Raw genomic sequence first — 17589 nt, forward strand, 5'->3', positions numbered from 1 at the left:
GGAAAATTACTTCTTTCTCGAAAACCACGTTACTTCAGGGAGAGCTGTTTCTCACAATGCTTTATACTGTTAACAGCTCTCCATTGCTTGTTACCAAGTAAGTTTTTATGCTAATAATCATTTTAAGTAATAACCAATAGTGTCCACTGCCTTTAAAAGCAACTTTTGGCTCATTTTTAAAACAACTCTTGCGACTTGACAAAAATAACACGAGGTAAAACAAATTCCAAGTGAAACATTTTGATCACTTTTTTTTCTAGTCAATGCTTAAAATGAAAAGGCCTACCACTATTTCAAAACCCTGTCTTCCGTCACGACAATTCACAACATTAACTTGAATGTTTTTGAAAACGTAATACTTTACAAGATTACAAGGGAGAAGAAAAAGAAAAAAAAAGAGAACAAACGCAATTCTTAAAGACTATAACATACTGAAGAAATCTTGTAAAAGCTGTTGTAACGACGACAATGAATAGACAGACAGGAATAAAAAAACAGAAAACTAAGGACTTGCATAACAAACTGAAATCAATTAAAAACAACGAATTCCTGGCAATAGAAGAAAACAAGTTTTTACGTGGAAACCAACGCTTAAGTAGGTACCAACTTTACTTCAAATAATAACGTTTATTACTTAACATCACACCCCCCCCCCACACACACACACACGCACACAAATCAAATATTTCACTTTTGTTAAAATATATTTCTGCAAGAACAAAGCCCAATGATTGATTTTGCACGTTGTACCATAATCACAAAAAGTTTAAAATAATAATTGTACAGATCGAACATGAAGACGGCACCATAATTTTCTCATTTTAAAACAAAGAGCACTTATATATCATGCAAAAGACAGCCGTTCCCACTTTCATAAGCCTGTAAGCGCAACTTTGCTCAATAACAAATTCATACAGTTGCTTTAAGAACAAGCAAACTGCTTACCAGAATAAGGTTACTAGCTCAAATACCACATGTAACATCTGTGATTGGTATCCCCCTTGTTTCTTCGCTTAGCAGAAAATGTTCAAGCACCATTGTCCCCTTTAAGAAGCTCTTAGAAATTTGTCCCCTGTTTTACCAGCTGAACATGCCATGTAAAGTCAATTGCTTGCGGCAGGTTCCAAAGCCCTTTTCACTGAAAAAGCAACTTGCGTTGTTAATTTTTCCCCGCTTATCGCCAATGCACAAATCACAATTCCAAAGTGAGATTTATAAATGAAAACCAAACCCCGGCCAAAATTTAAAGAGCCACTCTTATGCGTAAAAACAAATAGCCACGCACAAAACCATTCTGCTAAACCAGGAAGATGGTTACCAGCTAAAACTGCACGTGACAGATACCAGTTGTAACTGGTTCCCCACTCATCTTTTACTCAGCTGGAACTTGCAGCATTTTCTGTACAAGCACCTCAACGAAAAGCGGGGCAGGCTTTGCATGAAAGCTACGGCTTGCGATATTAACCCCCAACAAACCACCATTCTCCGCTGGCCAAATGCCAGATAAAACTCGCAAGTGATCCGGCTGGCTAGTTCGGTGTAGAAAAACATCCATATTTCATTTCAAATAATGGACCGGAGAAAAAGCTGGTGGCCTAGTGGAACAACAAGCTAACTGGTCCTGTTGACCAGTCACTGACAAAGTTACGGGCAAACCCTTCAAATCTCAACAGGGGACAACAGACAACAGTTCAATTAACAACCTCCACATTAGACTGCAGGACTTGCAATCACAAGGTTGTGGGTTCGAATCCCCCAGCTAAACGCTGATTTCACAACAATGACTAAAATAAATATTGTCGTCTAGTTACTGAACCACAACTTCTTGATTTGTGCAATTCACAATCATAAATGTTAAACCAATGTTTGTATGTATGAGGGAGATTGGCTGTTGCCAGCTTTGTGCTTGTATCCCTTTGTGGGAGTTTGCGGAGTTCCCTTGATGGAAAGATCATTCAAACAAACAAACAAACAAACAGTGTCTGGATTGAACGATTCAATACTTCTTCACACCTCAGATATGGAAGATCAAACTTACTGACATCTTATAACTTTTATTTTAGTACTTTTTTTTTTGCAAGTAAATTATTACAAACTTTTTAGTTAGTTTATCTAGCTTTCCAAGCAGCAACATGGATTCCGATCAAAAGTACATTTTATTTAATCGGACAGTTCACTGTCATGTTATTTACATTCTGTGATTATTTCCTTTTTTTTTTAATGGCGGAAGGATTAAAAATATCACAGAAATCATTATTTGTAAAAAGTAAAATGGTCCATCTCCGAAATAAGCGCCACTCGGCCGACCTCGTTTGACGGAACAAAAATAAAACTAAGATATCTGTACAATAGCATTTATGTCTATACACATTTTTCCCCCTCAAATCACTGCCTTTTCGTTGATTTTTCTTCGCTTTTCACAGGATTATTCTCACATGCAGGAGGCTGGAGGTTGCTTCATATTGTACACAAGAGTTGCAGCATTTACATGCAGACACGGCCAGAAAATAGTAGAATATATGAACACCAAGGAGAACAGCGTACACACTCTTGCTTTAGTATATATATATATATATATATATATTTACAATTCTTTAACAGCAATACATGTACATGTACTATGAATTGTGGAGTTTTTTTTTATTATTGAAGCATATCGATACATCACATTTTAACATGATTTTTTTTTTTTTTTTTTACATTTAATTGTTATTAACACCACACACAAAAAACTAAACAAACAAAAAAATATTACAGATAATAGGTTTGTGTGTTTCAAAAACACGATGCATTTCAACTCCCAAGTTGGTCAGGTCTTTTTTTTTTTGTGGGAAGAACCTGGATTGGAGAAGGATAATTTGGTCCCCAAAATTTTACGCCCAGAACCATCAATGGATCGTTATTTTTTTTCTTCATTTGTGGTTACCCTGCTTAGTGGCGTAACTTTTGTTTGTCTTGTCGTGTCGCCGAGTACACCACAAGAATTGGACCAAGTAAATCTGTAACTCATTCTCAGCCGGTCCTGGTGTGCCACACAACTGCTGTTTGAATTTGTTAATTCGTCATGACTGTTGTGCATAAAACGGCGGTAAGACTGCCAACTGCCAAACTGCAGTTACAAGGTGGCAAGCTGTGTTCTTCAAAACATCAGAGAACGGACAGGCCATCTTTTGGATTTGATATTTGACCTTGGCCTCAAGACTATGACTTAGCCTCACAGTCTTCTTCTTCCATCGGTTCGGATCTGCAAAGGACAAAACAAATATCAAAAAATGAATTCAAGGTCATCAATTCACAATTTAGTTAACAATTTCTATCAACAAATTAACTAAAAAACAAACGACTCATCATTTCTAACTACACATTTAAACTTCAAAATTCTATTAACAAGTTATCCTAAAAATCCAAACATATATAACCCAAACTCTAAATCCTATCAGCAAATTTAAACTATGAACATCCATCATCCAACACATTACATTAAAAAAAAAAACGACTTTAAATTGGAATCAACAAACTTAAATTTGATAAGAGACGACTGTAAATTTCTGTCAAGAAATGTTAACTTAAAATATCTTCCAACAAATTAAAGTACAACAACCAACAAAAGACTTCATATTTTGATAAACAAATTAATTTTAATTACTATTAATTATTCAACCAAAATATGCAGCAATCATATAGGCAATCAAAAGAGCAAAAGGATAGTTCAATATTATATACTAAAAAAGAAAAGGTAACGGGTTATCTAGATTATAAATGAACAGACTGAAATTAAAATATAAAAAAAGAAGGAGAGAAGGAAATGGGTAAATGGGTAAAGAGAGAGAGAGCAACAATTGAAGTTCAATTCACAAAATAATAAAGCAGCATTTGTACACGGGCTAATAATACAAACAAAATAAAGGCAACATTAATCGTAAATGCAAGAAAGAAAATGACTTTCAAGATGTAAATTCAATTCCAATTCAATTCAACTGCACATTTACTTCCATACTTCCTGTACAAATATTGACAATTACATGTACATGTAAAACGGAGTAAAGCAAACATATCATTAAGTAAGAGTAAACATAAATGTATTAAATAGAGTATGGGGCCGTTTTGGTAAGCATAAGCTTGTAAAAACAGCCAGACAGACAAATAAACAAAACAAACAGACAGACAAGCAGACAAAAGGACAGATGAACATAAGACATGACACACTGAGTTCATAATATTAGCGACAAGATGGCAGAACAGTTGAAGCAGAAGCGATATAAATGTACATTCTTGTGAGTGGAATCTCATCTTGATTTACCTGGCGTTTTGGCGGACAGACAAAAGAGCCATGGCAGACACCGTATCGGCTTCATCCTTCTCCCGTTGCAGAAGCTGGGTCGACTCCACGGCTGAACAATCAACAAGAGGTCCCAAGGCTCGTACACTGGTCCAGTATTCAGCTGTAAAAAAAAGGGGGAGGAACAATGATAAAAATAATAGTACACTTATATTTATTTTGGTACAATGCTCTAAGGCATGACAATGACAATAACTTCCTATCATAGTGGTTTGTATAATGACATCACACTTTATGTAGCCACGACGATTGACTTGCTTTTAAATAGATGTTAAATTTGCATCGGGATAAAGAATATGAATTTTTTTTATTTTTTTTTTTTTTTTTGGTTTTTACCCATATACACCGATGTGTGTAGCACTGTATACTCAGTACTTTCCCCGAGTCCTGTGAAAAAATCACAGGCATTTTACTCGGGTGGGATTCGAACCCACGACCCTTGCAACTCTAGAGCAATGTCATACCAACTAGACCACCTAGAATCGAATCCCACCCGAGTAAAATGCCTGTGATTTTTTCACAGGACTCGGGGAAAGTACTGAGTATACAGTGCTACACACATCGGTGTTTATGAGTAAAAACAAAAAAAAATTAATATTCTTTATCCCGATGCAAATTTAACATCTATTTAAATCGTTTGCAGTACCCGCTGCTAAACATAGGATTCGAACTGCCTCTAGCTACCGGGCAATCTAGGTGGTCTAGTTGGTATGACATTGCTCTAGAATTGCAAGGGTCGTGGGTTCGAATCCCACCCGAGTAAAATGCCTGTGATTTTTTCACAGGACTCGGGGAAAGTACTGACTTGCTTTTAAAATCATTCTTAGCTTTTTGTGAAAACGGCCCCTGAAAAATCTCATCCCTGGACAATTGACTGTGGTGGCTTAACAAGTGGAGGCGGGGCGGGGGGGGGGGGGGGGGGGGTGTTCAAAAACTCAAAAAACTTACACTGGATCTCGATGGCCCTGTGCAGACACTCCAACGCCTTGTCATTGGGCACAGCCTTCAGGGCTTGTTCACTGAGGGCTGGTCCCTCATCACCCAGGAGCACCTGAGCGCAGACCTCAGAGGAATCGCAGATCGCTGGAAGGTCGTAACCCCCCTCTAAGGCCAGTACTACACGACCTCCTGCTAGGGTCATCAGCTGTCGCGTCATGTACCCAAAACCTGAAGAAATATTAAAAAATAATAACAATAACGGGCAATAATAAGAGCACACTGGGCACCACAGCGCTTTACAAGTATGAGAAATGTGGAAAGTGTTTCTTTGTTTCATCAACAAGTAAACTTTCATTCACTAGTTTCAACAGACACAAACAACCGATCCGTCTTTAAATGAAAATTTCTCAATTTTGACAGTTTTCAAACCGAACCACACATGTATCTCTTGCACTGGATTTCATGTCTGCTTCCACCTAGGGTCTCAAAGTCTACCATCGCAGTCTGAAAAGATTCGCTGAATTACTATTAGCATTATCTTGTGGCAACTTACATGCAGGGGTGAGTAGATACCCTCCAAGGGGGTTGGCGTGTCCCTTAGCAGCGTCAAAACCAGAAGACACTAAGATCACATCGGGAGAAAACTCCCTGGCAATGGGTAGCACCACAGACCTGCAAGTGAAACAAATATTTAAAAACTAGGTTGCAAATAGCAAACATGTGATTGAAAACTCCTGAGTTCAGGATTTTCTCAACATTTCCTTGGGGTTTCAAATTTTCTTGAAAGAAGTTTAAACAGTAACCAAAGGGAGAAAAAATCGTTCACATTTTGGGAAAAATCTGAAGATTTGTCTTTCTGGTAATGCACAGAGTCTGTAAACCTCCTCAATTGTAACATCTGGGTGGTTCTGGGTCTAGAACAGGGGGGAACCTAGGACCGCAAGCATTTTTTTAAATGTTCACATTTGCCAAACACCCTCCCTGAAATACTGGCCATGAAGGGTGTAATTCATTCATAAGTCTGGCCTAGAAACACTAAGGACTGAATACACTCACGACTCAAACTTCACACACAAACTGAAGTAATGTGGGCCCAGGTCAAACCTAAATTTTTAAGGAGCTTGATGAGCTGGTCCAAAATGACCACCCTGCGTGTGCGAAATCATAAATTGCAGGCTTGATGCACCACACTCGGGGGCACCAAGGCAAGGATTAGGGGCATGGAGGGTTATTTCAAGCATTATTTTTCTCACAAAATTATAAATAATGCATGAAAGTTTGTTGAATGGTCCGGAAGGCTTGGTGAGATTCAACTGAACTAGATATTTAGAGCTAGCATCAAGATTATTTGTAGGTTTTCCTGGGTTACCCAGGGTCCGCCCTCCTGTAACCGTGAGCTACGCCATGTTTAAATCCACAAATCTCCCTTACGTACCTGAACGCAGCCAGGTATTCAGTGTCCCCCATGGGTGGGTCCAGGTTACCATGGAAGGCAATGTTGACATTGTAACCGAGGCCAGCACCACATCCGCACTGAAACAAAATATGACAACAAAATCAATGTGAATGTCGGGCAATCAGTAGGGTGTTATTTAGTTAGCTGTAATATTGTAAATCACGTCTAATTGGCCTGTGGGCCACGCAATGTGATAGAGAGTAATATTTTGGTTAAAGACACTGGACACTATTGGTTATTGTCAAAGACCAGTCTTCTCAGTTGGTGTATCTCAACATATGCATAAAATAACAAACCTGTGAAAATTTGAGCTAAATCGGTCGTCGAAGTTGCGAGATAATAATGAAAGAAAAAAACACCCTTGTTACAGGAAGTTGTGTGCTTTCAGATGCTTGATTTCGAGACCTCAAATTCTAACTCTGAGGTCTCTAAATCAAATTTGTGGAAAATTACTTCTTTCTGGAAAACTACATGTACATTACTTCAGAGGGAGCCGTTTTATGATAATTTTTATTTTGAGTAATTACCGTTAGTGTCCACTGCCTTTAAGTCAGAAAAATCAAAATTTCATTTCAATGTATAAAGGGAGAAAAGACCGGTTCTTTGAAAGAAAAACACGCCTTCCTTAGGATCTTAGCTTACCTCATCAGGGGCCCCGGTACCAGGGAAGAAGTTGCCCTCATCATGCCGATGGAGGGAGATGTAAAGAACATGAGGATCCTCATAGAAGATCTTCTGGGTTGAGTTACCATGATGGACATCCTGTATGATACGGTACAATCAAGTCTTAATTCATTAATCTGTTAAAGGGTTTGGCTACTTATTGTAGGACACAAAACACAAAAGTTCCAAAGATTTACATTAAACTCACACGGTTTAAAGATAAATGATGTTGGGAAAGATTCCCTTAAAATATTACTTGCTAAGATGCTGTAGTTTTTGAGAAATGAGAGAAACAATGTCACAAAACATTGAGACGAAATATATTTTAGCATGAAGCAGAATCCCATGGCTTGAGACGTCTCGGCGTGGTGGCCCGGTGGACGCACCACGGCAAGGCCGTTCTTGAGCTCACCGGCCGCTACCTTGAAGGCCAGCTCGATAACTGAGCCAGTCGCCTGATGGAAAGGTATTGTAGGACACAAAACACAAAAGTTCCAAAGATTTACATTAAACTCACACGGTTTAAAGATAAATGATGTTGGGAAAGATTCCCTTCAAATATTACTTGCTAAGATGCTGTAGTTTTTGAGAAATGAGAGAAACAATGTCACAAAACATTGCGACGAAATATATTTTAGCATGTACAATTTATTAACGCAACTCTCCTGAAAACTTTGCTCTGTGATTTTCACTTTTTTTTCTCTCAAAAACTTGATGACTAATGAAGCTGAAACTTCTACAGGTAAATTATATTACATACATCTTCACTCACAGCGAGTATGGATTCATGTCATGGCCAAAAAACTTGATCTACAAAAGGTAATCAAAACCCTTTCAATCGTCGCGGTACCCGCTGGTAAGGATTTGAACTACTACCTCTAGCTATTGAGCAATCGCGGTGGTCTAGTTTGTACGACGATCCACTAGAATTGCAACGGTTGTAGGTCATGTATTTTAAGCGCATTGGTTGTTCGAACAGCAGACGGAGCCTGGCGTCGGAGCCAGAGCCCAAGCCAACGTTTTAAAAAAAAAAACTCAATTGACACCGAAATTATGAAACAATTTTGAGATGCACTTACCCAATCGACAATCAGGATCTTGTTCAGCTTGAGTTTGAGGCGTAGCTGTTTGGCGGCTATGGCCACCGAGTTGAAGAAGCAGAATCCCATGGCTTGAGACGTCTCGGCGTGGTGGCCCGGTGGACGCACCACGGCAAGGCCGTTCTTGAGCTCACCGGCCGCTACCTTGAAGGCCAGCTCGATAACTGAGCCAGTCGCCTGATGGAAAGGGATTGTCAAAGGGAAGAAGGAAACAAAATTCATTAACAATCTTACTGTCGTAAGCATTCAATTTTTTTTTTTTTTTTTTTTTGCAGAAAATAAACAAAAACAACATTTCCAAAAATACAAGACGGGCATACATGGACAAAGGACAAACAAAACGAAAGAACATCTGAAGATTAGAGCATATTATTATACAAAGTTGCGTCTACTCAAGTTCAAGTTACAAGTGAATAAATCATTCTGGTTTTATGATAAACTATTCCACTCTGTTATGTGATATTTAATGTGGTGAATGCATATGTACACAGTTCACAGTCAACCATACAAAACAATCATGATATTTGGCTCTTAAAAAAAGTAGGAACATTAACCGAGTACAGGGGCTTATCTACATGGTATAGTAAAGGTTTTTAGACTTTTCAGGGTTTTTAACAACAATTTTGATGGAGTTTTATGAGGGCCAAAGAAACAGAAATCAAATTAGAGACGGGAAGAACTTCATGCCTGAAAAAAAAAAAAATACAATAAAATAGAACTTCAGTGTCCCTGTATGGGACACTTCTAAAAGGCCATTCATAAAGTCACAGAACAATATATGTAAAAAAAAAAATACATAGAAAACAGTTGTAATTATTAATATTATTGAACGATAATACAGAATGCATAGAATAGCAATAAAAGTAAGCCATCAAAATGCAACATCGAAAGATTACTTAAATATAAACATCATACATAAAAAATTAACGCAACAGGTAATTCTGGCTGTATGGCAACAATCTCAATAAAGAGAGCATTTTGTTCAAATTTGTATTACAAGTATATACATTGTAGCAGGACGTAACAGGACTACATTTTGAAGTTAAACCAGCCCATGTTATAAAGAGCACTGGTACAAATTCTGTAACTGTTCTGCTTTATAAAGAGTCCATTCTGAAACCAGTAACTGCTTTTTTGTATTTATTGGTATATACAAACAAAATGACCAGCAGCACTAGCTGGAAGGGCCACTTAACAATGGTAAAAACATAAGTACAACCAAATTTAACGTCACTGTTCCTGTTGTTGTACAAAGAGGTCATTTGGATAGTCTGACAGAGAGTGAACTATAATTTGAAGAGGTTACTAACAATCCTTGCGGCGCTGGGCGAGTGTAAATCATTCCAGACAGTATCGTTGTCCACTCCCAGGCCTCCGCATTGCAACCAGGTGAAATTCAGCTTAGGGATACAGGCTGTGAAACAAATCATAAAAGGAGATTAATCCGTTGTCAAGTCAAGAGAAAATAGTGAAAAACCACATACAATTGTCAGCATGTAAACACAAAGTCCTTAATAAGTACAATATTATTATGATATTATTATTATTAAGTGAAAGAAAGAGTGGTGACGAGGTCTTGAATGTTCGTTTAAAACCAGCAGGGTCGTGGCCAAGCGATTAAGGATCGAGCCGAAAGCTGTGCGATAAGGGACCGAGAGCCGAAGGAGAGGTCCTTTATCGCAAGGCCCTGACACTGCAATGTTTTAAACAAATTTCAAGAACGAGTCACCACTCTTTTATTCCCACTCATTTATATGCCTTTTTTTGCTCTCCACCGATAGGAAAACAAAAAATGTCTGGAGTATTTAAGATTTTGGGGTGTAGCAACCAAACTCAACTGACTTGGGGGTTGAACAATTGACCAGATCGGATTTGAACCAACGACCACCGGACTAATCTGCCGGCGCTTTACCACTTTAGCTATCTAGCCCTATGTTGGCGGTCTCCCTATTTTGTCAATATCTTTTGTTCGGGGTCCCAGTCAGAAACCAAAATCAACTCTTACATCTTTAAGCTTTCCAGGTACAGGTGTTTTCCAAACCGACTTAATTTCAAAGGGAATAATTTCACAGAAAAAAAAAATGGTTCTAGTATGAACTTTATTAACAATAAGTTTTCAGACTAAAATTAAACATTGTTTGTTTATCTATCTAGTCGTGAATAACACATTAAAGGGAAAATCTGGCAAACTCACCTCTCTTTTTGCTGTCGATCTTCGACCTATTGGGCTGGCTGGTTCCGTAAAATAAAACATATCCCTCACTGAAACAGATCAAAAGAAAAACAGTCATTATTTATTCAGTAAAATAAAAACCCTTTAAAGACACTGGACACTATTGGTAATTGTCAAAGACCAGTCTTCTCACTTGGTGTATCTCAACATATGCATAAAATAACAAACCTGTGAAAATTTGAGCTCAATCGGTCATCGAAGTTGTGAGATAATAATGATAGAAAAATCGCCCTTGTCTCACGAAGTTGTGTGCTTTGCTTGATTTCGAGACCTCAATTTCTAAACTTGAGGTTTCGAAATCAAATTCGTGGAAAATTACTTCTTTCTCGAAAACTACGTCACTTCAGAGGGGGCCGTTTTTCACATTGTTTTATACTATCAACCTCTCCACATTACTCACTACCGAGTGAGATTTTATGCTGATAATTATTTTGAGTAATTACCAATAGTGTCCACTGCCTTTAATGGCCAAATAAAGAATAAGAATAAGAATCATATTGAACTGAATTTCTGGGCATGCCACTGCAATTTTTTAAATGGACCCCCCCCCCCCAAACAAAAAAAGGTGCCAGGCAAGAGGCAGCACTGTTTTAAATTGTCATGAAAGATGTGGACCAGTGCAAAGGCTGACGGACTAGTGAAATGACAAACAAAATGGTCCCGCTGGCCAGTCACTGAATAAGTTAAGGGCAAACCTTGTTTCTTCCTCTGCGTTTCTTTTATAAAAAGAGTAGGAACCTGCGAAGGAAATAAAAGTTGAAAAGAAGCTCACCTATGGCAAGATTGTAGCTCATCTAATGTTGCTTTTCTGGTCCTTATACGCTGTCAAAGAAAACAAAATATTCTTGTTAGTCAATTTAGGACCACCCGAAAAACCATCCTTCCTACATACAAATCGAGGACTGTTAAGCAGAAAACAATTTGAGTGGGGCACCAGCCTCAACAACGCAAACCTAATGTAACTTGGCTGGTAACCTGTTTCTGCTAAGCAATACTTTTCTGTGCTTAGCAAGTTTTTTGTGCTTACAGGCTTTATGAATTGAGCAAACATAACCGTAAGTCCGGATTTAGATGAAGGTGGGAAATTTCTCAAGAGTACATGTACCATAGGACTGGAAACCCCATAGAGTTATATATAAGAACTAGAGGGCGCACTGGTGATGCTGCTTGCACAAACGCGATGTGGCCGCAAGATGACAAGCGCGCCATTCTGTATGTGCGTTGAATATGAAATACATGTTTGAGGTTTTTTTAAATATTGAATGCTCATGCGATGCCGTTTGTTCAACTTACAAAATGGCCGCACAAACACACGCTGTGAGATGGCTGTTTTGTCAACTTAGAAAATGGCCGCCTGCGCGCATGCCGGGGCACGTATATAGGCCAGTGTGCCCTCTAGTTCTTATATATAACTCTATGGGAAACCTAAATAAAAGCCATCTTTTCTCACCTCACATCGGGAAGCAATCCCCCTCTCCTGGAGCCGAGCCCAGATGCTCTGAAGTCGTCCAGGGTGTTCAGGATGAGTCGCGTTGTTCCCACACGTACACTGATGCTTCAACATCAATGTGTCGTAGGCAAGCCCTAACAGACATAATCAAGGAATTACAGCAACAAATATGAACTTCAGTTATCTAAAGAAAGCTCAAAATGGACTTAAGAAATAAAACCTATTTATGAGAATTACATTAAAAGGACCTTCGAATTTATGCAATTTAACCCAAAATTATTTAAAATGAACTTAACGTAATAAACCTTTAGGGAAACTGACTGGATAAATTTGTAATTAACTATTTGTTGGACAAAGAAAATTTAATATAACGGGACTTGACCCTACGGCCCTCCTGTGTGCCGGCACTACAATGTGCCGGAGGTCGGCACTATAATGTGCCGACCTCCGGCATATTAATCTGCAGGTCGTAGGTTCAAGTCCCACTCTACTAGTGAGTTCTTCTTTGTTCAACTCAAAACTATTAAATAAATAAAGACAAATTCACTTAAAACGAATTTAAAGAAAATGTTAAGAGCAAGAGTGTTAATAAAAATCACCACCAGACACAACTTGTTTTTATTTTTTAAATCAGAGACAAATTAATGACCACAAACCCAACAATAACAATACCACTACTACACTGATGCAAATGAACAACAGCTAAAAGCCTGGTTCATACTTCCTGCCAGCGCGGTTACGCATTTTGACGTCACAGCTCAGTTTTCAGTGCAAATATTTCGCAGGAGTTGAGCACACTTTAGTTGCAAATATTTCGCAAGAGTTGAGCTCAACTCTTCAAAGTTATTTGTTGGGAATTTGTGACGTCAAAACTTGTATCGCATTGGCACTGAAAGGAAGTATGGACCGGGCTTAACTGAGGGTGAAATAGAGAGGGGGTAGTTGGGCATAAGTATAGAGCAGGGGGCTAAGCATACCTGTCGTGAAAAAGTGTTTGACATGGTGATGGGGGTGATGAAGATGGTGGTGGTCGGCCGCTCCCAGTACGCCTGGAAGGTTAGAGGCGGCAGCGGGGGAGCTCTGGGCCCTAGAGAGCGGTCGATGGCTACTCGGACGGGTACCGGGTAACGCTTCTGTAGAGTTTGGGGAATGCAGACGGAGGTGTGTGATTGTGGGGTGTGTGTGTGTGTGGAGTGCTAATGTATTAGGAGGGGAGGGGGTGGGGAATGCTACATCAAGGGGTCAGTTTTAACATCTCAAAGGGAAGGACTGCGACAAAGCTCACAGGGTCACACATTAATTCAGAAACCACAAGACATCAGGTCCCATTTTCATTCAAACTCAATCAGCACATGAAACCTAGCTTAGCGATAACGAGTTACCAGCCAAAAGTTGTCACATGATGTGAACCGTTTGTGACTGGTTTCCTCCCGCTGAAATGGCTTAGCACAATTTTTTAAAGCAATATTCAAGCCTAAGAATTTTATCTTTGAGAGGGCAAGGCAATTTTCATTTTGCAAAGGGCATTTCCATTGTAAAATCTAAAAGTATATGGCATACTTTTGAATGGGCACGAAGTAAAGACCAGGGCCCAATTTCATAAAGCCTGTAAGAACAAAAATTTGCTTAGCATGAAATTTCTTCATTGATAAAAACAGGTTTACCAACCAAATTGCCACGTGATTTTCAGGATAAACAAACAACACCTGAATACCAGTATCAAGCAATATGCAACAAATGGAAATTTGGTTGGTAATCATGTTTTTATCAAGGAAGACATTTCATGCTAAGCAAAGTTTTGTGCTTACTGGCTTGAAGAAATTTGGCTATGGCCTCTGTTGCCTCCGGTTAATTCCAGGCCTGAATGTTTTGTGCTTAATAGTTTGAATGAAATGAGACCCAATGGATTGAGTTCTGGTACCCAATACCACACATCAAAGTCACATCTAGGACAGCAACCCAACACTGTGTCTGAATGGAGTGGCTTCAGCTATGGCTGAGGGCTATTGGCTACAGCGGCCATGTTGACTCTAGCCGTAGCCACAACCTAACTACAGCCTTCAATCCGGACATAGTCCAATACCAAGTTAAAATGCGAACTTGTAAAAAAAAATTATTTTTTTTCAAAGAATTTACTTCGCAACTTTGTTCTTCACATAGAAACTAAAATAAAAAAACACAAACAATCAAACATTTAAATGACGTTAATAAAAACTTAAATGTGACCAAAACGAATACAATCTTCCTCAAAAGCTTGCATTTATCAATCATTAAGTACAATTTAACGCCACATGTTGATGGACTGATGCACAGCAAGCACTATGTAGTCTCACAGCGGCCATTTTGGTCTAGTTTCCCACAGTAGACCCCTAGTCAGTCACTAAACATACATATAGGTGCCAGTCTACTTTCCAGGCCCGAGCCTCATAGGTTTTTTGCAGGAAAGATAACAAAATGGTCGCTGTAGGATAAACATCCATCAGGAATGGGAGACTTTTGAACGGTCCTTTTTCACAGTTCTCACAAGTAGTGTGCATGCTTAGACCCACACGCGCAATAAAGGCACCGGTATGTCTGCTGCCGCCAGCGTTTCAAAAATCTCCCATTGTCTCATGTCTCCCAGGGTGGATGCAGTAAGGGGAGAGGTGAGGAGGGTGGGGCGGGGTTGAATGGGAGGGTGGGGTTACTTTGTTACTCAAAACTACAAACCACCTGAAATACCCAAGACACACTTTATCCAAATCTACCACCACTTTGATTAAAAAGATTAAATTGTATTAGTCACAAAGTAGTTTTAGTTGGTTAAGTCACATCAGTCTTACCTGTTTCCGTTAGTCGGAGACATCCTAATGATTGTTGCCGCATCAGTTCCTCCTGCTCCTAGAAATAAATGAAACCAAAATGAACGCCACAAAACCCTCTGGTAAATTATCGCTACTCACAGATGTTTAATGACAGTACAAATAAAGGCTGAGCAAGATATTTAAGTTGTATCTTTGGTGTAAGAATAATATCAAACACGTTAAGCTGAATGATTTTTACAATATTTTTTCATTCAGCAGTTATTTTCTTTTTTTAAATGGGAATTTTGTAAAAAAAAAAATCGTACGGGGAAACCCACAGATCTACTGCATGTCTGAATTACACCCTATCCCTGCCCCCTTACCCGTGCCCCACCTCCTGCTATCTCACCCTACTCTGCCATCATGTCCTACCCTGCCTCCCTCACCCTCACTCTATCCCTAACCCCCTACCGCCTCACCCTATCCCTGCCCCCTCACCTTACCCCTGCCCCCTACTCCTGCTATCTCACCCTACTCTGCCATCATGTCCTACCCTGCCTCCCTCACCCTACCCATCTCCCTCACCCTCACTCTATCCCTAACCCCCTACCGCCTCACCCTATCCCTGCCCCCTCACCTTACCCCTGCCCCCTACTCCTGCTATCTCACCCTACTCTGCCATCTTGTCCTACCCTGCCTCCCTCACCCTACCCATCTCCCTCACCCTCACTCTATCCCTAACCCCCTACCGCCTCACCCTATCCCTGCCCCCTCACCTTACCCCTGCCCCCTACTCCTGCTATCTCACCCTACTCTGCCATCTTGTCCTACCCTGCCTCCCTCACCCTACCCATCTCCCTCACCCTCACTCTATCCCTAACCCCCTACCGCCTCACCCTATCCCTGCCCCCTCACCTTACCCCTGCCCCCTACTCCTGCTATCTCACCCTACTCTGCCATCTTGTCCTACCCTGCCTCCCTCACCCTACCCATCTCCCTCACCCTCACTCTATCCCTAACCCCCTACCGCCTCACCCTATCCCTGCCCCTTACCCCTGCCCCCTACTCCTGCTATCTCACCCTACTCTGCCATCTTGTCCTACCCTGCCTCCCTCACCCTACCCATCTCCCTCACCCTCACTCTATCCCTAACCCCCTACCGCCTCACCCTATCCCTGCCCCCTCACCTTACCCCTGCCCCCTACTCCTGCTATCTCACCCTACTCTGCCATCTTGTCCTACCCTGCCTCCCTCACCCTACCCATCTCCCTAACCCCCTACCGCCTCACCCTATCCCTGCCCCCTCACCTTACCCCTGCCCCCTACTCCTGCTATCTCACCCTACTCTGCCATCATGTCCTACCCTGCCTCCCTCACCCTCACTCTATCCCTAACCCCCTACCGCCTCACCCTATCCCTGCCCCCTCACCTTACCCCTGCCCCCTACTCCTGCTATCTCACCCTACTCTGCCATCATGTCCTACCCTGCCTCCCTCACCCTCACTCTATCCCTAACCCCCTACCGCCTCACCCTATCCCTGCCCCCTCACCTTACCCCTGTCCCTACTCCTGCTATCTCACCCTACTCTGCCATCTTGTCCTACCCTGCCTCCCTCACCCTACCCATCTCCCTAACCCCCTACCGCCTCACCCTATCCCTGCCCCCTCACCTTACCCCTGTCCCTACTCCTGCTATCTCACCCTACTCTGCCATCATGTCCTACCCTGCCTCCCTCACCCTCACTCTATCCCTAACCCCCTACCGCCTCACCCTATCCCTGCCCCCTCACCTTACCCCTGTCCCTACTCCTGCTATCTCACCCTACTCTGCCATCTTGTCCTACCCTGCCTCCCTCACCCTACCCATCTCCCTCACCCCCTACCGCCTCACCCTATCCCTGCCCCCTCACCTTACCCCTGTCCCTACTCCTGCTATCTCACCCTACTCTGCCATCTTGTCCTACCCTGCCTCCCTCACCCTACCCATCTCCCTAACCCCCTACCGCCTCACCCTATCCCTGCCCCCTCACCTTACCCCTGTCCCTACTCCTGCTATCTCACCCTACTCTGCCATCATGTCCTACCCTGCCTCCCTCACCCTCACTCTATCCCTAACCCCCTACCGCCTCACCCTATCCCTGCCCCCTCACCTTACCCCTGCCCCCTACTCCTGCTATCTCACCCTACTCTGCCATCATGTCCTACCCTGCCTCCCTCACCCTCACTCTATCCCTAACCCCCTACCGCCTCACCCTATCCCTGCCCCCTCACCTTACCCCTGCCCCCTACTCCTGCTATCTCACCCTACTCTGCCATCATGTCCTACCCTGCCTCCCTCACCCTCACTCTATCCCTAACCCCCTACCGCCTCACCCTATCCCTGCCCCCTCACCTTACCCCTGCCCCCTACTCCTGCTATCTCACCCTACTCTGCCATCTTGTCCTACCCTGCCTCCCTCACCCTACCCATCTCCCTCACCCTCACTCTATCCCTAACCCCCTACCGCCTCACCCTATCCCTGCCCCCTCACCTTACCCCTGCCCCCTACTCCTGCTATCTCACCCTACTCTGCCATCTTGTCCTACCCTGCCTCCCTCACCCTACCCATCTCCCTCACCCTCACTC

General features: G+C 41.7%; 1 protein-coding gene and 1 non-coding gene across 12 annotated transcripts in view; both read right to left on the reverse strand.

Annotated features, from left to right (window-relative positions):
- Positions 1–1905: 1905 nt before the first annotated feature.
- Positions 1906–17589, reverse strand: part of LOC117299854 (histone deacetylase 4-like) — an 82857-nt gene continuing 67173 nt past the window's right edge. For 10 of the 11 annotated variants that reach the window (XM_033783413.1, XM_033783415.1, XM_033783416.1 and 7 more), the window contains 13 exons: positions 15003–15060; positions 13158–13313; positions 12181–12314; positions 11503–11552; positions 10692–10759; positions 9808–9911; positions 8477–8674; positions 7377–7496; positions 6714–6811; positions 5832–5950; positions 5288–5506; positions 4301–4442; positions 1906–3244 (listed from right to left, as the gene is read on the reverse strand). In XM_033783413.1, the coding sequence (XP_033639304.1) occupies positions 3202–3244; positions 4301–4442; positions 5288–5506; positions 5832–5950; positions 6714–6811; positions 7377–7496; positions 8477–8674; positions 9808–9911; positions 10692–10759; positions 11503–11552; positions 12181–12314; positions 13158–13313; positions 15003–15060 (1509 nt within the window). In that variant the 3' untranslated portion in view covers positions 1906–3201. The remainder of the gene's footprint in view (positions 3245–4300; positions 4443–5287; positions 5507–5831; positions 5951–6713; positions 6812–7376; positions 7497–8476; positions 8675–9807; positions 9912–10691; positions 10760–11502; positions 11553–12180; positions 12315–13157; positions 13314–15002; positions 15061–17589) is intronic. The other variant, XM_033783419.1, reaches the window with a different exon arrangement.
- On the reverse strand, positions 4749–4821 carry Trnas-aga. The gene has a single exon. It is a non-coding gene; the product is annotated as a tRNA-Ser (tRNA).

The sequence above is a fragment of the Asterias rubens genome, chromosome 15, assembly GCF_902459465.1.
Source record: "Asterias rubens chromosome 15, eAstRub1.3, whole genome shotgun sequence".
Taxonomy (NCBI): Eukaryota; Metazoa; Echinodermata; class Asteroidea; order Forcipulatida; family Asteriidae; genus Asterias; species Asterias rubens.